This window comes from Saccopteryx bilineata, chromosome 8 (genome assembly GCF_036850765.1).
Source record: "Saccopteryx bilineata isolate mSacBil1 chromosome 8, mSacBil1_pri_phased_curated, whole genome shotgun sequence".
Classification (NCBI taxonomy): Eukaryota; Metazoa; Chordata; class Mammalia; order Chiroptera; family Emballonuridae; genus Saccopteryx; species Saccopteryx bilineata.
Window position 1 is genome coordinate 26722712 of NC_089497.1, and position 21791 is coordinate 26744502.

At 43.3% G+C, this 21791-nt stretch overlaps 1 protein-coding gene across 1 annotated transcript in view; it reads left to right on the forward strand.

Annotated features, from left to right (window-relative positions):
• The window catches only part of CRYBG3 (crystallin beta-gamma domain containing 3), a 131360-nt gene that overhangs the window by 45346 nt on the left and 64223 nt on the right, over positions 1 to 21791 (forward strand). The window contains exons 4-7 of the mRNA XM_066241610.1: positions 6346 to 11689; positions 16230 to 16274; positions 16859 to 16974; positions 17928 to 18075. Coding sequence (XP_066097707.1) covers positions 6346 to 11689; positions 16230 to 16274; positions 16859 to 16974; positions 17928 to 18075 — 5653 coding nt within the window. The remainder of the gene's footprint in view (positions 1 to 6345; positions 11690 to 16229; positions 16275 to 16858; positions 16975 to 17927; positions 18076 to 21791) is intronic.

The following is a 21791-nucleotide window of genomic DNA, read 5'->3' on the forward strand; positions in this document are numbered from 1 at the left end:
TCCTCCGCACGCTAGGCCGACGCTCTACCGCTGAGCCAACCAGCCAGGGCCTGGGGTTTTCTTTAGATAAATACCCAGAAGTGGAATTGCTGGGTTATATGGTGGTTCTAATTCTAATTTTTTGAGCAGCCTCCATATTGCTTTCCATAGTGAACGCATCAGTTTGCAACAGAAGGAATGTTTTCTTTCTTTTTTATTATTTAGAAAATTAAATGTAACAGTGACATTGATCAATAGGAGGACATAGTTTTCAGGTAAACCTCCTATAGAATTTGAACTGTTGGTTGTGATGTGTACCCATCACCCAAAATCAAATCACTCTCTATCATCATATACTTGTCCCTCTTTAAAAAAAAAAAAAAGAAAAGATTTTATTTATTCATTTTATAGAGAGGAGAAAGAGAGAGAAAGGGGGTAACTGGACAGCAGAACTCATATTGCTTCCCATAGGTGCCTTGACAAAGCAGGGTTTTGAACCAGCGACCTCAGCATTGCAGGTCAGTGCTCTATCCACTGCACCACCACGGGCCATGCTATACTTGTCCCCCTTACTTCGCTTTAGCAGCCCCTCCCCCAGAACCCCCCAAAATGTTCATGACCAGTAATGGGATTCCAATAATTTAACAACTGGATCTCTACCCTAATTACCTCTTTAACTATAAAAAAAGGATATACCGAAAGCTAGTTTGTTACATCATGCATTTAATACTTAAATAAGAAAAATAAGAGAGGGTACACAAAACTAGACTGTGTTATAAGAGTTTTAAAATATTAATGAAAAGCTATTAAATAATACCCGAAAACAAAACAAAGCTGTTACTTAAGATATTTTCAATGACAGCTTGTCACCCCCTGGTTGTTAGGCACTTTTCTCTTTATGTTGTATATTTGTTTACTGAAGTAACTAACATGAGGGAATTAAAATGTAGTATTTCATCAAAGGTATAATGAGTTTTATAAAATGAATAAATAAATATTACAAGCATAGTTCCATCAAATTTTTTTCACCTGTGGATGGAATGAACATTACTACAGGTGCTTAGAATATGCTGTTGCACAGACGAACGTTAAAAAAAAGTAAGAAATATAAATTTGTGATTTCCACATTGGGTGCCCACCTGATAGATAACCCTGATCATAAGTGCCATTTTAACAACCTGTTTGCCGAACTCAACAAATAATTAGGTATCAGTTGCGCCGAACTGGTGTGAACCGGCTGAATGCCACTACTGTTTATAACAATGTCAAGTCCATTCATTTCGTGTAACAAAAATATTTATTCAAAACTAATAAGAATCTGTTTTATTGATTTAAATTTGACCTCTACCTCAGAATTATTTCTATTTGTTGAAGAGGTCACCGATAATACTATAGTCAGACATAGGTGATAACTTAAGACTATGTAGTGGTTCTTTGTAGTTTCAGAGTGTCTTCGTGTTAGTGTTCTGAGTTAATTCTTCATAGCAAGCCAAGGAGGTAGGTGCCGACCCAGCTTATGGTTGTGAGAACTGAGACACCCAGGTGCGTTTGTGTTTGCCTGTCGAGAGCGATGTGGTGGAGCTCACCTTGTCACATGTTTAAATGAACTAATAAAACTACATCAATTGAAGCTCTGTCATACCGATGTAGGATTGATTGGCTGTGCATTTAAATGGAACAGAATAGACTGCCTGGAAATAGACCCTTTGTATATTTATGGTTTGAACACTTGAATGTGATGGCATTGCCTATACTTGTGGGGGAAAGGAGGACTTGGGGAAATTGGTTAGCCATCTGGAGAAAAAAATAAAAGCTTGATACCTCATTTTTATATTAAAATTAAAATGGAATAACATGTTAAAAACATACAAAACTAAAAGTAGCAAAATGTGAATTATTATTTTTATTTTGGTGAGAGAAACAGTTTTCTAAGTATGATAGCAATGTAAAATATCCAGAAATGGAGTGTCAAGTGAAGTTGATGACTTCCAATTTTTATGCTCTCTTATGTTAAGCAGTAGCATAACCAGTGATACATTAAATTGGCAAATGAGAGAATTATATACGAAATAATTGTGCTTTAGCTGAAAAGCATTTTATACACTTAACTCACTAGGAGAATAAATGGACAAACAATATAAACAAATCATCCACATAAAAGAAATACAAACTCTTAATAATATCTAAATAGAAAAAGATTTATTCTCACTAGCAATCAAAGAAGCACAAACTAAAACAGCTTCTCCCTCCTGAATTGCTACCAGTGGTGGTGAGTGGTCACACCATCAGTCTTGGGTACTGGCCGATCCAGTGTGGTGAATGGTCACACCGTGAGTCGTGGATACTGGCCGATCCAGTGTGGTGAGTGGTCACACCATCAGTCGTGGGTACTGGCCGATCCAGTGTGGTGAATGGTCACACCGTGAGTCGTGGATACTGCCGATGCTCGTGTGCACTGTTAGGAGTGGCAGGCAGGTACAGGACAGTGTATCCCAGGAACCTTAAAAAGCTTGTAGATTATTTCCAGTCATATACAAAAGTGTCTACTGAAGCCTTCTTTATAGGAACGTATAATTGGAAACAGAAGTCCAACATCAGAAATGGTTGAAGCGGGGTACATTGGTAGTAGACTGTCTAAGCGGGCCGTTCAAAATGTGGGCCTGGAGCAGCACCATGAGCACACCCAGGGTCCTTAGAAATGCAGACTGCCCGGTTCAGACCCCCTGGCTCAGCAGATCTGGGAGTGAGGCCCCGAAATCTCCTCACAACCTCTCCAGATGACTTTGATTCCAAAGTAATTTAAACTGGTGGAGATTTTGAGATTGTTCTCTGGGAATTGTGTAGAATGGAAAGTTTGTGCTTTTTTCTTCTTTGGGTTTGATTAATAGGTTATTAAACAAACAAATGAAAAGTTTAACTTCCGTGGCTGAAAATGTTTTTAAAAGAACAGTTTGTTAGGCCATTGCTAGCAAAAAAAAAAAAAAAAAAAAAATAGATTACCAATCAAAGGACATAGATCTAAACCAGCAGGAGCTTGGCTGGGCAGGAAAGACGTGTCCATTGTCTCCAAGTGTGTAAGCATTTTTATGCATCAGGTAGGGGGAAGGAGGAAGAAAGTTGTCCACCACCTGAAAGAATTGACACTAGCTGTGGGGAAGGGGTGGGAGGAAGGGCAGTGAGACCTGCCCGGCCAGGCGCAGCGCCGCCCCTCCGGGTGGGCAAGGCCCTCGGTCCGGAAGCCCCTGCACAGGCAGGAAGTGGGGACTCCTGGAGCTTGATGGTGCCTGACCGAAGTAATCTGCAGAAACAGCCACCTGCAGTTGAGTCCAGAAGTCCAGCAGATGTGCAGGAACAGTGGTCTTTTGTCAGCGCTGGTCCACAGCTACTAACAGGCTCCTGCCTGTCTCTTTCCCTAACTCTCTGCGCAGTGTCATTTTAATTCAGAACATCTCCAAGTTTTCTCCGTGACAGGTTTATTTCTTTAGTGTACTGGACAGTAGAAAACAGAGTCGTATACTATGCCTCTTCTCATTAGCAAAGCCCTCCTTGTTAATAGAATAATTGCTTAAAGCAGTTCACCAGAACCACGTCAGCAAAGAAAGAAAGGTGATTCTTTTCTGTTGTTGTTTTGTTTTAATCTACATTTCTTTTTAAATAAGGAAACAAGGCTCAGAAAGCTAAGTAACATCCCCCAGATCACACAGTTAATAACAATTAATAGTAAGAATGAATAACTATAGAAACAGCTGGTAGAGACTGTGTAAGAAGTTTCCAGCTCCTCCGAGTCTAAGTTCAAGGGCAAACCCTGGCTGTGAGATCCGAGAGCACTGGGTTATATTAGAAAAGTCCACAGGGAGAAATTCATCTGTCCGCCACAGCTCCTGTAATCTTTGGATATTTCGGTTCACATCACTAAAAAAGTGATTCTTGACTTAAGAGGGAAGGAAAACACCCCTGAACCCCCAGTTTGATGTAACAGTTTCTTCCAGCCCAGCTTTAGAAATCCTACAGACTATCAGATTCTGAATTACAGTTTTAGTAACTTCCTGTTGATGATTTTGATTTGTTTAGGAATTACATAAAAGTTAATCATTTATTTTGATGGTATGAATAAGGACGTCTTATAACCGATTTTAGATATTAAATATCTGAAGATGATATTTACTAATAGTTTTGAGAATCTACATTTTAAGTATTAAAGTTTCTTTGACTCTGTAACATGAATTTATTACAAGCAAGGGTATATTTAATTTTTTATTGAAATGAGAATATTTCAAATACAAAATGTTATTTAGCCTGACCAGGCGGTAGCGCAGTGGATAGAGCATTGGACTGGGATGCCAAGGACCCAGGTTCGAGACCCCGAGGGCGTCAGCTTGAGCGCGGGCTCATCTGGTTTGAGGAAAAAGACTCACTAGCTTGGACCCAAGGTCGCTGGCTCCAGCAAGGGGTTACTTGGTCTGCTGAAGGCCCGCAGTCAAGGCACATGTGAGAAAGCAATCAATGAACAACTAAGGTGTTGCAATGAAAAACTGATGATTGATGCTTCTCATCTCTTTCCATTCCTGTCTGTCTGTCTCTATCTATCCCTCTCTCTGACTCTGACTCTCTCTCTGTCCTTGTAAAAAAAAAAAAAAAAAAAAAAAGTTATTTAACATTAAGATCCTATACTTTTCTTTATTGATTTTTAGAGAGAAGAAAGAAAGAGAGAGAGAGAGAGAGAGAGAGAGAAAGAAAGAAAGAAAGGAAAGAAAGAAAGAAAGAAAGAAAGAAAGAAAGAAAGAAAGAAAGAAAGAGGGAGAGAAGCAGGAAGCATCAACTTGTAGTATTTGTTTCCTGTATGTGCCTTGACCGGCAAGCCTAGGGATTTGAATAGCAACCTCAGCATTCCAGGTTGACGCTTTATTCACTGCGTCACCACAGATCAGAAGAGCCTATACCTTTTAAAGAGGTATAGGAAACTTCAGTTTTACATAATATTTTTAAATATTTTAAGAAAGAGTGAATTAACTGAAGTTTTTTCTCATGTAAAAATGCCCCTACAGCCTGACCTGTGGTGGCGCAGTGGATAAAGCATCGACCTGGAAATGCTGAGGTCGCCGGTTCGAAACCCTGGGCTTGCCTGGTCAAGGCACATATGGGAGTTGATGCTTCCAGCTCCTCCCTCCCCTCCTCTCTCTCTCTCTCTCTTTCTCTCTCTCTCTCTGTCTCTCCCTCTCCTCTCTAAAATGAATAAATAAATAAAAATTTAAAAAATTAAAAAAAAAATGCCCCTACATTTTTATAGTTTTTTTTAAATCAGGTGTATTAAAAAAAAGGTTGGCCCTGGCCGGTTGGCTCAGCGGTAGAGCGTCGGCCTGGTGTGCAGAAGTCCCGGGTTCGATTCCCGGCCAGGGCACATAGGAGAAGCGCCCATTTGCTTCTCCACCCCCACCCCCTCCTTCCTCTCTGTCTCTCTCTTCCCCTCCCGCAGCCAAGGCTCCATTGGAGCAAAGATGGCCCGGGCACTGGGGATGGCTCCTTGGCCTCTGCCCCAGGCGCTAGAGTGGCTCTGGTCGCGGCAGAGTGACACCCTAGAGGGGCAGAGCATCGCCCCCTGGTAGGCAGAGTGTCACCCCTGGTGAGCGTGCCGGGTGGATCCTGGTCGGGCGCATGCGGGAGTCTGTCTGACTGTCTCTCCCCATTTCCAGCTTCAGAAAAATTCAAAAAAAAAAAAAAAAAAAAAAAAGGTTAATAGCTTAATTTAGGCAAGTTAATAAAATAATCTGTGCCGTATAAAGCTGTCCACTACTGTCATCTCAAACATTTTAATCACGATTAATACAGAACGTAAGTTATTTCCTATCTTTTGAAGTATGTTTAAAAGAAATCTTCACCAAAAGGCCTTGTAAATGATTTTATGTTCACATAATTAAAAATCCTAAGTAGCTTTGTAATTGCTTTTATGTGTAGTCAACTATGCAGAGTTCTTTAATATCTCTAAAGCCTTTGAGTGTACCTGTTGGGAGACATGTTTTAGATTGTTTTGCACACATTAACTCATGTTTCCCATGTAATTTATATAAGAAGCTACTACTTTATTGGGTTGAAATTATTAAAAAGTTCTTTAACTCCTATATTTTCAACAGATTTATATCCATGATGGGAATCTCTACCGTTGAAGCTTTATTGTAATTTTGGGGGGGGGGGAACCAAACCTGCTGGTTTTGTAGCTTTTCTCTGCATAGAAAAATTAAAAGCTTTTCCTGTGATGAGATAGACTTCAGCACAGTTTTGGATTACTAAGTGTTTTTAATTATATTTCCTGATACTCCTGTGATGTTTTTTTGTTCGTTTGTTTGTTTATTTGGTTACTTTGTTTTACAGACAAGCGGAAGGTAAACCAGGGAGGCCTTCAGTAACCTATGCAACATATCGAGGCCCCAGACAAATTAGGAAGTATTGGAGGCAGCAGACTGCGTTGGAAGGTGTGGATCCGCTGGACAGAGAAAATCCGAGTTCTGGCTCCAGCGCAAGCACACATACTGGCCCTGACAGGGAGACTGAGGCTGGGACGCTGTCGTCTCTGTCATCCTCCGGCACAGATGTAGCTGTGAAAGGACATGTGCTTGGGGACCCACATGAAGACTCTGATTGTCGCAGAATAAGTCTCAACTCAGGAAACCATCCGACGAATGACCCCGAAGTGTGGAATGTTGCTTCTTCTGAGGACATTTCCAATAAAACTGGTCCTGGGGGCCCTGCGGGAAGTGGACCGTCCCCTACTTCTACGACCAACTCCTGCTTTGCGGCTGGAGAAACCGACTCACCACCCCAGTCAGGTTGGGCACCGGTTTCTCGGGCGGACAGGAACCTGGTGTGTTCAGCGTTGTTGACAGGCAGTCACGGCAGCACGGGCCCTGGCCGTCCCGATCTCCAGCGGATGACTGCTCCAGAGACGACAGCAGAGGAAAACAGCCCCATCACGAGGGATGGCACACAGGCGCAAGGAGCACGTGTTGAGCCCGAGAGCCCTGCTATTTCTGACTTCTCTTGTGGTAAATCTGATGGCAGTGACACTGCCAAACAGCAAAGCACAGGTTTGCCAAGTCCAAGTAAATTCATTAGGCACGAAGACTTGCAGTTACCCCAGCGTAAGTGTCCTGACAAGCAGACTGCAGATAACCCATCAGCCCAGGCTGCCAGTCATACCACTGCTCTTCAGAGACACGCCGGGGCAGACACAGAACTGATGAATGAAGGGAACGGGTTGTCTGCCCACGATGCACAGAGCAGTTTGGTTGTTACAGAAATCGGGCAAGAAACAGAAAGTGTTTCAGTTGGTGAATCCACAACTTCAAGTCGTGCAAAAGCTCCAGAAGATAGAACTGAGTCCTTACCCAAAGATACTGACCCCCTGTGTGTAGCAGAAGCCAAAAGGCTTGATTTGGGGCCACATGGCAAAATGCCTCACCTTCTTAGAATAAATCAGAAGGACCCCACTGCTGTAAAATGCAGCAGTGAGTCAACAGATGGAGCATGCTTAGAAAACAGAGTAGCCCCGGAACTGACTTTTGAAGCATATAGGAGTCAGATTTCAGAACCTCTTCCTGACTCTGGGGGTCCTCAACACGCCAGAGTATGTCCTGATACCGGAACCTCTCTCCCCGCTGACGGTCAACAATCAAATATCAATGCTTCATCTCCTCCCTGTGTTTCTGGAACTGGCATGCTGAGCAGGTTGAATATGCCTGTTTTAAAGAACGAGGGGTCTTCTGTGCTCATGGAAACTGGAGGTGTCAACACAGTTGGCGTTTCCAGTGAGCCTAGTGAGTGTCAAGAAGAACATGTGGTGAGTCACGTTGAGGCTGCAGACGGGAGGAGTCCTCCAGCTCGCCTTGGCCGTGAGCTCGCACCTGGGCCTCCTGAGTCTCACAGAGTCCTTCCCAATAGTGAAACATGCCACATCCCCCCAGGCCGTGTAGCCAGTGACACCCGTCTGACTGGAGTGGACTCGTGTGGGACTGAAAAGATTTCTGCTTTCTCAGAAATGGCAGAACTCAGCTTAACTAACACTTGCCCAAAAGTCCAAGAAACTGACAGCACAGAAGTCAGTTTCCTGGGTTCTGATATCACTTTGGGAAAAAATGCTTTAGCATCGGAGGATTCGAACAGCTTTCTTAATGCTCCTGTGCTGAGATCACAAAAGACAGCCTCAGCTCCCAGGAAGGAAGAGAACACTGGCTTCCTGAGAGGTGGTATCGATAGCCTGTCTTCCTCTGGTGACGCCCAGGAGGTCAGCCTGGTTACGAGTTCACCTCATCCCCAAAATGGTTTTGGTTCTGTGAAAGTTACTACCCATGAAGGTGCCTTCTTGGCCGACCTGCCGTGCCCTGATAGCTCTGATTTGGAATTTGAAACATCTGTACCTACAGGGGCAGAAGGGACCCCATTTCAGGACCATTTTGGTGACCAGACTGGGAAGGCGTCTCTGGACGCCCCACCTGCCGCCCCGCCCGCGGAAGCGGAGCCCCGAGCCGTTGCTGGGCCCGCAGCGTCAGTTAACAGCTCCAGCCAGCAGTGTTCTGAAGCAGCTGCTGAGCAGGCAGGAGCCGGGAGGAGGGCCCGTGACCAACCTTTGGACCTCCAAAGTGGTTTAATTAAAAAGGCTGATGCGTGGATCGGCGAGGTTTCTAATTCTGTTAAGGAAGACCTAAAATCCATACACACAGCTGCTACCTGCCGGGAGGACACAGCCAGAGACGGCATCATGAACCCGGGGACCCTGCAGGCAGACCCGTCTGGGAAAAACCCATCCGGCGGGACTCTGACGGGGACCCAGCTGGCAGAGGCCCTGGAAGAGCGGGACTGGGAGAGCAGGTCAGGAGCCCAAGGGGAAGACAAGGCCCGGGTTTCACTTCCACCCGGGGAGGAGAGTCTCATTTTAGATTCTGAAAGCATGAATGTGTCTTGTTTGTTAGAAGATCAAGCCAGGGACTTAGTTAATGAGATTATTAATTCAGCCCAAGAAAATATAACAAATGATGCTTTTGAAGATACTGAGACCACTTGGGATTCTGAACTGCAGGCTAACACCTCAAAACTTCTGTACAGTGATAGCGCTAAGACTCATGGACGGGAGTTCTCGGTTTCAGAACAGGGAGTCAATCAAAGCACCTGTGAAATTAGTGAAAATAAACTGTTAGGTCAATTCTTCACTGTAAGTAACTTAGTTGGTGACACAGAGTCAATGAAAGGGGACATGACCCCATTTTCTGGAAATGGAGCTGGACAGTCTGATAGGATAAACTCGCAGGAGTCAGATTCTATTTTACTGGCTGAAGACTTGCGCCATCAAGGGTTAGAGGAGAAGGCAGGAACACCTCTACTTCTTCGAATCAGGGAGGACTCTAAAGAGAAAATGGAAACCGAGGGTGTGGATAGTCACAAAACTGGGACAGAGGATACTAGAACCCTTGTAGTGAATTTCAAGTGGCCTCCATCAGTGCATGATGACCTCCATGTACCTGGGACATCCAAAAGCAGCTTGTCCGATAGTCTTGTGTGTCTGTCTGAAAAAGGCTTGCCGGGGCACAGTAATAAAGGCACGCCCCTCGCAGTGTCAGAAGTAGGGAAAGCACACAAAAGGGATACTGACGTAAATGTAGGAAAAATCGAGTTCGTACCTCCCATGTTAGAAATGGGAAAAACGGACAAAAAGAATGCCGAACTGAATATTATGAAAAATGAGGCAGTTCCTTTTACGTTTGAAATGGGAGGAGCCCATAAAAGGGACGATGAATTGAGTGTCGCCAACGCTGAGCCAACAGCGGACGGTTGTAAAGTGGGAGAGGAACACCAAATGGATGGGGAACCCCATCGTGAGAAAACGGGGGCATTGCCTGCCGTTTCAGGAGCGGGAAGAGTGGGCAAGATGGGGGATACCGAAAGGGACGTTGGCAAAACTGACACGATCCCTGTTAGGTCAGAAGTGAAAAATATCTACCGAAAAGATGCTGAGGGGGTCGCTGGAGACACGGAAGGGCTGTCTGCTGCGTTGGGAATAGAAAAGACCCTCCAGGATCATCCTGAAGGGGACGTTGGCAAGACCGGGGTGACGCCAGTCACGTCAGAAATGGAAAACAGCCACCAAAGAGATGGTGAGGGGGTTACTGAAAAGGCTGAGGTGACACCTCCTGCATTAGAACTAGAAAGTGTTTACCGAAAGGGTGCTGAGAGAGAGATGGACAAAACCGAGGCGATGCCCGTTACGTTGGAAGTGGTCAGTGTCCACCATTCAGACGCCGAGGGGCTCACTGAGAAGGCTGAAAGGCCTGTGTTGGAAATGGAAAACACTGACCAGAAGGATGCTGAAGGAGCCATCAGGAAAACTGACACGGTACCTTTTGCGTTGGAAGTGAAAAAAGCACCCAAGGAGGCAGGCCCTGCCTCTTCAGAAACGGAAGAAGCATGCAGGAGGGACACTGAGGAGGCTGTGGGAATGGCGGGTGTGTCCATGCCCCCTGGAATAGAAAGGGAAGGGACATCCCCAGAAGATTCGGGTGGGACTGTCGGGAAACACCGAGTGTTGTCTGCAGAGAGTCCTGGAGAAGTGGAGGAAGAGCCCCTGGAGATAAAGGAAGGCCTGATAGCCCACGACGATAGACTTGCTTCCTATTTCAGGGGGTACGAATCACCTACATTGAGTAAGGATTATGAGGGCTACCCAGCCTTAGCAGTACCAGATTTCCCACCTGCAGATACCACGGGGAGGCCACACAGAAGTACATCTCTTCCTGCGGTAGATAACGAAACAAGAGATCTCGGTGATTATAGCAGTGACAGAGAAGACTCCAATTTAGCCTTCGTTTCTCAGGATGAGCAAGGAAATTCCTCCTTTACTATATTATATGATGAACCGCTCCAGGAGGAGGACAGGTACGCTGGCGCAGAAGGGAGGACAACACGCTCCCTCCTGTTTCCCGCCACGCCCCCTGCCAGCGTGCCTGTTCACGCGTGTGACAGGTCTGAGAGTAGAACTGACCTGGTCCATCATTTCGAAAGGGGAACTAAACCCGGTGAGACATTTGACAGTGACAGTTCAGAAATGTTCTTATCAGTGGATGCCAAAAGGTACAAAATCTACCCCTTAGCCTTGTCTCCCATCTATGAGGATGACAGCTCTCAGGAGGACATTCTGTCCAACGAGATCTCCCCTGGTCACCATGGCTCCAGGAAATCGAGAGAGAGTGCCAGCCAGCCTTCCGTTCTGTCACTGCTCCAGTCGGTGTCAGAGCGGCTACAGATGAACCTTGAAGACGACAGGCAGGAGTTAGGGGACGAGGAAGAAGAGTCATTGCCTAGCGGAAGTCTGAGAGCCAGGAGGAGGGAAACCGTCACCTTCGAGCTGCCAGAGCCCCCCAGCACGCTGTACCCCGACGATGACCAGGACAGGCCTGGAATTTCTAAGCAGTCGTCTGCAATGACAAGCGAACCTGCTACCTCCAGTCTGCAAGGTGGGCTGTGGCCGGAAAAGCCCTCTTTTCTACAGAAGTCAGACCTTACTTCTAAGCTACATTCTTCTGTAAAGAGTGCTTATCAGCAGTATTTGCAGGCGTCCAAGACACACTCCTCAAAGAAAGGAGCCAGGCTTGGTGCGACTTTGCCGGATCCAGTGTCGCAGTATTTCCGCGCTCAGGACAACTCGAGCAGATTAAGCCCACTCGCAGAGGTGAGTCATTTTGATGATTACCTCATGAGGTAGTGCTTTGGGTCACAAAATGATCTCAAAACTTAAGAAAATTAATGTTTTGATGTATAAAAAATTGTTTTAAAAAATATCAGACGGCCCTGGCCGGTTGGCTCAGCGGTAGAGCGTCGGCCTAGCGTGCGGAGGACCCGGGTTCGATTCCCGGCCAGGGCACACAGGAGAAGCGCCCATTTGCTTCTCCACCCCCCCCCCTTCCTCTCTGTCTCTCTCTTCCCCTCCCGCAGCCGAGGCTCCATTGGAGCAAAGATGGCCCGGGCGCTGGGGATGGCTCCTTGGCCTCTGCCCCAGGCGCTAGAGTGGCTCTGGTCATAGCAGAGCGATGCCCCGGAGGGGCAGAGCAACGCCCCTTGGTGGGCGTGCCGGGTGGATCCCGGTCGGGCGCATGTGGGAGTCTGTCTGACTGTCTCTCCCTGTTTCCAGCTTCAGAAAAATGAAAAAAAAAAAAAATCAGACGTTTCTTTATTGTTTGGTTGAAGTGTGTACGTTACGTATTTTAGCTGAACTGTTTACATTGAGAAAAAAAATTGCTCAAAATTTAAAAGCAGATATTATCAACAAGACGGGTAATAGCAAATGTTGGAGAGGCTGTGGAGAAAAAGGAACACTCATTCACTGTTGGTGCGACTGTAAAGTAGTACAACCATTATGGAGGAAAGTATGGTGGTTCCTCAAAAAACTGCAAATAGAACTACCTTATGACCCAGCAATCCCTCTACTGGGTATATACCCCAAAACCTCAGAAACATTGATACGTGAAGACACATGTAGCCCCATGTTCATTGCAGCACTGTTCACAGTGGCCAAGACATGGAAACATCCAAAAAGCCCTTCAGTAGAAGACTGGATAAAGAAGATGTGGCACATATACACTATGGAATACTACTCAGCCAAAAGAAATGATGACATCAGATCATTTACAGCAAAATGGTGGGATCTTGATAACATTATAAGGAGTGAAATAAGCAAATTAGAAAAAAACAAGAACTACATGATTCCATACATTGGTGGAACATAAAAATGAGACTAAGAGACATGGACAAGAGTGTGGTGGTTACCAAGGGTGGGGGGGGAGGGAGGACATGGGAGGGAGGGAGGGAGAGAGTTAGGGGGAGGGGGAGGGGCACAGAGAACTAGATAGAGGGTGACGGAGGACAATCTGACTTTGGGCGAGGGGTTTGCAACATAATTTGATGACAAAATAACCTAGACATGTTTTCTTTGAATATATGTACCCTGATTTATTAATGTCATCCCATTACCATTAATAAAAATTTATTAAAAAAAAAAAATTTAAAAGCAGAGAAGCAAGTTATTTTCCAGTTCTTGGCTATGTTTTGTTTTCAAACTAAATTGACAAGATTCTGAATTTCTCAAGGTATTGTATCTGAGAAAACTGTTGCTTTCCATTGAACTTATGTGTCTCTTGAAACTATTTCATTATAGTTAAAAACATTTCATTTAAAGATTTTACTTATTGTGCCTGACCTGTGGTGGCGCAGTGGATAAAGCATCGACCTGGAAATGCTGAGGTTGCCGGTTTGAAACCCTGGGCTTGCCTGGTCAAGGCACATATGGGAGTTGATGCTTCCAGCTCCTCCCCCCTTCTCTCTCTCTATCTCTCCTCTCTCTCTCTCTGTCTCTCCCTCTCCTCTCTAAAATGAATAAATAAAAAATATAAAAAAATTTAGAAAAAAAAAAAAAGATTTTACTTACTGATTTTTAGAAAGAGGTAGGAGAGAAGGGGGAAGGGGTGGGCAGGAAGCATCAACTCATAGCAGTTCCTTCCTGTATGTGCCTTGACCGGGAAAGCCCAGGGTTTCGAACTAGCGACCTGAGCACTCCAGGTCAACACTTTACCTACTGTGCAACCACAAGTCAGGCATCAGTTAAAAATATTTTAAATTCTTAAAAATATTTTAACTGTTTCCTAGACATCCCCTCTCAATTTAATTGTTTATGTTAAGCAGGTAAAGGAACAGCCTAATTCAGAGAAAAAGGGCTAGTAACATTATAGTTAAAAAATGTGAAATTCAGGCCCTGACCGGTTGGCTCAATGGTAGAGCATCGGCCTGGCGTGCAGGAGTCCCGGGTTCGATTACCAGCCAGGGCACATAGGAGAAGCGCCCATCTGCTTCTCCACCCCTCCCCCTCTCCTTCCTCTCTGTCTCTCTCTTTTCCTCCCGCAGCCAAGGCTCCACTGGAGCAAAGATGGCCCAGGTGCTGAGGATGGCTCTGTGGCCTCTGCCTCAGGCACTAGAATGGCTCTGATTGCGGCAGAGCAATGCCCCAGATGGGCAGAGCATCTCCCTCTGGTGGGCATGCCGGGTGGATCCTGGTCGGGTGCATGCAGGAGTCTGACTGCCTCCCCGTTTCCAGCTTCAGAAAAATACAAAAATAAAATAAAATAAAATTTAAAAAAAAATGTGAAATTCAGCTACATTATTCTTTGACTTAATGTTTAAGTGTTGAATGTAAACTATTCATTCAATGTGGGACTTGCCTTTCTGGCATTCCCAAGATTATGGACCTTTGTCCAGGAGGCCCAAGGCCCGTGTCCTTACCTGGAATAGTCTCAGGAACAAATAGTAGCACTGGACTATCAACCAAGAGCTTACAAGGCAACGTCATTTTAAAAGAAATGATGGGATTTAAAGAAATGTTTCTTTTTTTAAATTCAATAAAAATAAATTTATTATTAATTTTAATGGGGTGACATTGATAAATCAGGGTACATATGTTCAGAGAAAAAATCTCCAGGTAATTTTGACATTTGATTATGTTGCATACCCATCACCCAAAGTCAAATTGTCTTCTGTCACCTTCTATCTAGTTTTCTTTGTGCCTCTCTGCTCCCTTCCACCCTCTTGTCCATGTCTCTTGAGTCTCATTTTTATGTCCCACCTATATATGGAATCATATAGTTCTTGGTTTTTTCTGATTTACTTATTTCGCTCAGTATAATGTTATCAAGGTCCATCCATGTTGTTGTAAATGATCCGATGTCATCATTTCTTATGGCTGAGTAGTATTCCATAGTATATATGTACCAAAGCTTTTTAATCCACTCGTCCTCTGACGGACACTTGAGCTGTTTCCAGATCTTCACTATTGTGAACAATGCTGCCACAAACATGAGGGTGCATTTCTCCTTTTGAAACAGTACTATGGTGTTCTTGGGGTATATTTCTAAAAGTGGGATAGCTGGGTCAAAAGGCAGTTTGATTTTTAATTTCTTGAGGAATCTCCATACTGTTTTCCACAGTAGCTGCACCAGTCCGCATTCCCACCAGCAGTGCAGGAGGGTTCCCTTTTCTCCACATCCTCGCCAGCACTTATTCTGTGTTGTTTTGTTGATGATCACTATTCTGACTGGTGTAAAGTGATACCTCTTTAATGGTTCCTTGTTGCCGGCCAAATCCAGTGGAACCTCTTCACTGTTACAAGGCCCCGAATTCTGTTTGTCCAGCCTTGCCTCCTTATGCTCGGTTACACACGCTGGGTACTTGAAGATGCTTCTCTTCTGGGTCTTGTTTCCTCTACTGGTCCCACCCCAACCTTCCGTACTTTTTCACTTACTGAAATTCTGTTTTGCAGGGTCTTCTCCACACCACTCCCTCAGACAAGCTCTTCTGAATCTTTGCCATCACTTCCGCTCCATGCTGGGGCCATTTCCCTTAAATTTCATAACCCGGCACTTTCTTTGTATTTTTATTTTTTACTTTAACATAGTGTTTTATTTTCTTTTTAAAAAATATATATGTAATTTCTGTCACAATCCATAATAATTCCTTAAGGAAATAGAAAATGAAGTGGACAATCTATAATTTTTTTTATTTTTATTATTATTTTATTAATTTTTATTAATATTTAATTTATTGTGTTTATATGGATTCAGCCTGTAAGTTTAACATAGTTCCCCACTTAGAAGAGTTATGAAAGTGCAATCAGGCCCTGAATGGTGGCTCAGTCAATACAACTTCAGTCCGGTATATATGCATCCTGGGACCGATCCCTTGGTCAGGGCACACAGGAGAAATGACCACTGCTTCTCTTCCCCTCCCCCTCCTCCTCCCCCTTTTCTCCCTCTTCTCTTCCCACAGCCATGGCTCAGTTGGTTCTAGCATGGCCTTGAGTGCTGAGGATAGCTGAGTTGGTCTGAGCCTCAGCCTCAGGTGCTACTAATAGCTCGGTACTCAAGCATCAGTCCCAGATGGAGTTCCTGAGTGGATTCCAGTCAGGCACATGTAGTCTGTCTATCTCCTCTCCTCTCACTTAAAAAAAAAGGAAAAAAAAGAAAGTGCAATCAACTATTTCTCTCTTCCAAGTTATAAGCTTCATGAGGGCAGACAACACTATTTTCCTTTATATTTACCTGGAGGTACGTACACCTTGCACTAATGTCACCAAGTTGACAAATTGGATTTGTGATAGCTAAGAAGGTGAACTATATCTTTCCATTGATGTTTCTTTTGGCTGACTTCTTCCACTTTTATTATTTCAGCATGTTGATAGACAGACGCTGAAGTATAACCCAAGACCTGGGAAGGTAAGCATACACTTCTTACATACACTAATATATAATATGAAAAGTATAGCTACTTTTAGATTTGGGGAATTTTAAATAAATACTTTAAACTTACCTAGAAAAGGAGTATTTTACTCAAAGATTTAACATCTAAAGCAGGGGTCCCCAAACTACGGCCTGCGGGCCACATGCGGCCCCCCGAGGCCATTTATCCGGCCCTCGCGGCACTTCTGGAAGGGCACCTCTTTCATTGGTGGTCAGTGAGAGGAGCATAGTTCCCATTGAAATACTGGTCAGTTTGTTGATTTAAATTTACTGTTCTTTATTTTAAATATTGTATTTGTTCCCGTTTTGTTTTTTTACTTTAAAATAAGATATGTGCAGTGTGCATAGGAATTTGTTCATAGTTTTTTTTATAGTCCGGCCCTCCAACGGTCTGAGAGACAGTGAACTGGCCCCCTGTGTAAAAAGTTTCGGGACCCCTGATCTAAAGTAATCTTCACTTTAATATATTCAGGATATTTTATTTTCTGTATTCTAGGATTTTCTATAATTTTAAATGCATTCTTTAAATTAGTTATTGTTCCGATTTTTTTATGTTGCAGATCATTATCTATGATCTCCATGGAAGTAAATATAAACAAGAGGTTTACTGTAATATTCTCGATGCTACATCCTGGTCCTTTCCGAATGGGGTGCTGATAAAAGTTGTAAGGGGCTGGTAAGAGATCTCTTAAAATTTTACAGCATTTTCACCCTGAAATTAAATGTTTTGGTGCCATTTATGCTTTTGTATCCTTTATAAAAGTCACTTTTCCTTTCCTCTGGTTTTTGACAGAGTATTTTGAAACATTAGTGTTTTGTAACTTAATTGTTCTCTTTCCTGTGGCAGAAAAAATATAGGCTGTTTGTAATGCTTAAAGCCAGCAGTAAGTAGCAAGACCTAACTTATGCAATATAACAATCAATAGCATTGTGTAACTGCTTTATTAGCATGATAGATTTGGCGGGTTAAACTGCAGGCTTCAGTCTGAAGAAAGCATAGCTTTGCAAACAAGTCAGAATTTGTGGGATGGTGAGGAATGCGAAAGGCACATACTTCAAGTCATTTGTGCAGCTGACAAAAGTGAAGGGTTCTTTGTGGTGTAGAAATGAAGGGAAACCTCATTTGTTCTTATGGACCACGTCCCAAGGGTATGTTGGAGCCAGAATTTCTTTTGTCCAGTATTTCAGTTACCACAGTCAGTGTTCCTGTTGTAAGCATTATGGGAAGAACTGTCTTCATGTACTAAAATGAGACACGTGCTCTGTTAACAAGTGACAGGAAAATCAGGGTAGAAGTGGAATTTGGAATTGTTGTTACTGTTTTTAATATAAATGTATAGCTTTCTGTAGACAACATCTATAAAGTGCATATATGCATGAATATAGGCATAGATTGTAGATGTTTAGGGAGTATTCTTTCCAAGTTTATTCTTTCTTATACTGTTTGTCATTCAACTAGCATATAGCATCGTTTCAAAACCAGGATTACCTGTATATGCTAATAGTGGAAAATAACCTAGATTTTTAAAATGCAAATAGATGGTCTGTGACTTACTGAGTGTCATTTGTTTTATACCTCGTTTCTCAGGAAATTAATTGTAACTGGTCATGCTTTTGTATTTGTTCCAGCTGGATTTTATATGAGAGACCACATTTCCAAGGGCAGAAATGTGTGTTAGAGGAAGGGGAAAAGGTGTTACGTCATGACTGGATCTTTCAGAACAGAAAGCAGCCACAAAGACACTTTGTACTGGGTTCTATCAAACGTGTCTTAAAGGTGAGAGAACTACTGACTTTCTTCCAATTTGTGTTCTGTTTCGTGTTTGTCACGTAGTAACGCTGTACTTTGGCCGAGCAATGTTTAGAAATGGCTGCCATATCTATGCTAATTTTATTCTCCTTTATTATCATAGTAATGAGAATCTTTTCATACTATACATGTAAACTATTAAATGAATGTTAATTTAAAATATTACTGCTAATATGGCCCATAAAATCGTACATGATGTCATACACACACACACACACACACACACACACACACACACACACATTTTCTTTTTTGATTTTTTTTTTTTTTGTATTTTTCTGAAGCTGGAAACGGGGAGAGACAGTCAGACAGACTCCTGCATGCGCCCGACCGGGATCCACCCGGCATGCCCACCAGGGGCGATGCTCTGCCCACCAGGGGGCGATGCTCTGCCCCTCCGGGGCGTCGCTCTGCCGCGACCAGAGCTACTCTAGTGCCTGGGGCAGAGGCCAAGGAGCCATCCCCAGGGCCCGGGCCATCTTTGCTCCAATGGAGCCTTGGCTGCGGGAGGGGAAGAGAGAGACAGAGAGGAAGGGAGAGGGGGTGGAGAAGCAAATGGGCGCTTCTCCTATGTGCCCTGGCCGGGCACATTTTTTTTTTTAATAGTGGTATGAATATACCATCCAGGCATCTTTAAAAAAATAGTCAATATTTCCAAATATATCTCTTTTTTTTCTTTTTATTGAATTTATTGGGGTTACACTGGTTAACAAAATTACACAGTTTTCAGGTGCACAATTCCGTACCACATCACCTGTACACTGTATTGTGTGTTCCGCACCCCAAGTTAAGTCTCCATACATTACCATTTATCCCCCCACACCCTCCTCTCCATCCCCCCAGCAATGAACACGCTATTGTTCATGTCCAGGAGTTGTTTCTCTCTTTTTTTCCCTCAATCCTTTTACACCCTCCAGCCCCACCTCCCGACAGCTGTCAGCCTGCTGTCTATGTATGAGTCTGTATCTGTTTTGCTTGTTAGTTCATTTTGTTCATTAGATTCCACAAATGAGTGAAATCATATGATACTTGTCTTTCTCTGCCTGACTTATTTCACTTAGCATAATGCTCTTCAGGTCCATTCATGCTGTGGCAAAGGGTAAGAGGTCCTTCTTTTTTACAGCCATGTGGTATTCCATTGTGTAAATAAATATACCACAGCTTTTTAATCCACTCGTCCACTGATGGACGCTTGGACTGCTTCCAAATCTTGGCTATTGTAAATAATGCTGCAGTGAACATAGGGGTGCATGAATTTTTTCAAATTAGTGTTTCAGGTTTCTTTGAATAAATCCCCAGAAATGGAATCACTAGGTCGTAAAGCAGTTCCATTTATAATTTTTTGAGGTAGCTCCATACTCCTTTCCACAGTGGCTACACCAACCTGCATTCCCACCAGCGGTGCACAAGGGTTCTCTTTTCTCCACATTCTTACCAACACGTGTGTTTTGTTGATTTATTGATGAGCACCATTCGGACAGGTATGAGATGATATCTCATTGTGGTTTTAGTTGCATCTGTCTGACGATCACTGACGTTCGGCATCTTTTTATATATATGTCTGTTGGACCTCTGTATGTCCTCTTTGGAAAAGTATTTATTCAGCGCCTTCTCCCATTTTTTAATTGGAATTTTTTGGTATTGAGGTTTATAAGTTCTTTATAAATGTTGGATATTAAATCTTTATCGGCTGTATCAGTGAGTACGTTCTCATTCAGTGGATGGCTGTTTCATATTGTCGATGCTTTCCTTTGCTGGGCAAAGTCTTGATAGTTTGATGTAGTCCCATTTTGTTTTTTCTTTTGTTTCTCTTGCCTGAGGAAATAGATCAGAAAAAAATAATTGGTGCAAGAAATGTCTGAGATATTAGTGCCTCTGTTTTCTGTTAGGATTTTCATGGTTTTGAAGCTTACATGTAAGTCTTTAGTCCATTCTGAGTTTATTCTTCTGTATGGTGCAAGCACGTGGTCTGGTTTCATTTTTTTTTGCATATATCTACCCAATTTTCCAAACACCATTTATTGCATAAACTATCTTTACCCATTGTATGTTTTTGCCTCCTTTGTCAAATATTAATTAATCATAAAGGCATGGGTTTATTTCTGGGCTCTCTCTATTCTGTTCCATTGATCTATGTATCTGTTTTTATGCCAGTATCATACTGTTTTGATCAAATACGTCTTTTTCTAGTGTTTTACTCCTTCTTGTAGTTCTCTGTGTGTGAGTGAGAGAGAAACAGACAGACAGAAGGAGAAGGAAGGACGGGAAAAGGAAGGGAAGATGTGTTACCTTTTTTTCTGTTTAAAAAAATTTATTGCTAAGATGAGAAAAGTCACCCATTTTGTGGGGAGCACTCTGGTGGTTTAGAGGAGGAGTAAGTTAGGGACAAGGACAGACGTCAGATAAGGAGAGAATTCTCCCATGTATTCTTAAGAGTTCCCTCAGCAGTAACATAGCAAATAATTTAGTTAAATCACTCCTGTGGCAGTCAAGGACATATATTTCTTTCAAATTATGGAGATTTCTTTTATATGCTTAAAACGGAAAATCGTGATGATTTGAATTGATGTTATTAAACCCATGAGAGTTGTAGATAGTATATAGAAAAACTTATATTATCATAAAGGCATATCTGCATGTGCTTTATGTGAATTAATACTTCTTGCAAAACTGTAATATGTCTACAAATATGTGTGACTGCTTTTGGACCCAGTCCTCTGATGGGCACTAAGAATAAAAATACAGCCTCTTCATGTTGCTTCAAGTCTAGGGGGAGACCACATGATCTGAGAAGCGCTCTTCTGCAAGGTCCCAGGGGTGGCAAAGCAGAGACACCTCGCCTGGAGGAGGCAGCACCCCGCTGGGATCTTGAGACAGTCGACAGGAGTCCGGCAGCCTAGGAAAGGCCAGGGAGCTCCTGCGGCGTGCTGGTGGCTCTGCAGGGAGAGGGACAGCCATGCGTTAAGGGCAGCGCTCGCTTACAGGGCTCACGTCATGGGCTAGCTCGCTAGAAAGTCATTGAAATGAATTATTAGTTGGTAGGTGGACTCTTCTAAGATTTAAATAATTTATGAGTTTGTGCCTTCCTTGTGAATGTCAGACCTGGTGGGACTGAAAAGATGAATGAGATATTATAGAGAGCAACCTTCCCCTCCCCCCAATTAAACAACAGTAAAATCAAACAAAAAATCTGTTGAAAATGGGTATATAAGTGGGTATTTGCACATCTGCTATTTGCTTCGAATATATTATAAGTCATGCTTGCATTTTTTCCCTCCTCCTATTTTTCATTCTTGGAGTCTTGTTTGAATCACTTTCTTAGTGCCCACGTATCTTAAACAGGCAAGCAACTTTCAGTGAGGAAGGAAAATAAAACTATTGAGCATTGAATGGAAAAGGCATTAGCATTGTTCTAAATATTTAACAAAGTGAGAATCAAGCATCAAACTGCTTCCTTTCTGCAGTGGGTCAGAATGCTGGCTATGAATAGCTTTGCTCTGCATTCCTGGTGGCCATTCCAAATTCCCCTCGGCCTGCGCCAGTTTATCTTGTTTCTTCATCTTCTAGTTGCTCTCATCTGACTGTTCAAAACTGTGATGTTCTTTACAGATAATACTTTCAGTGATGTTGTTCGCTTTGCTGTGAACGGATACAGCCAGATTCTGTGGGTCTCGGCAGGTACA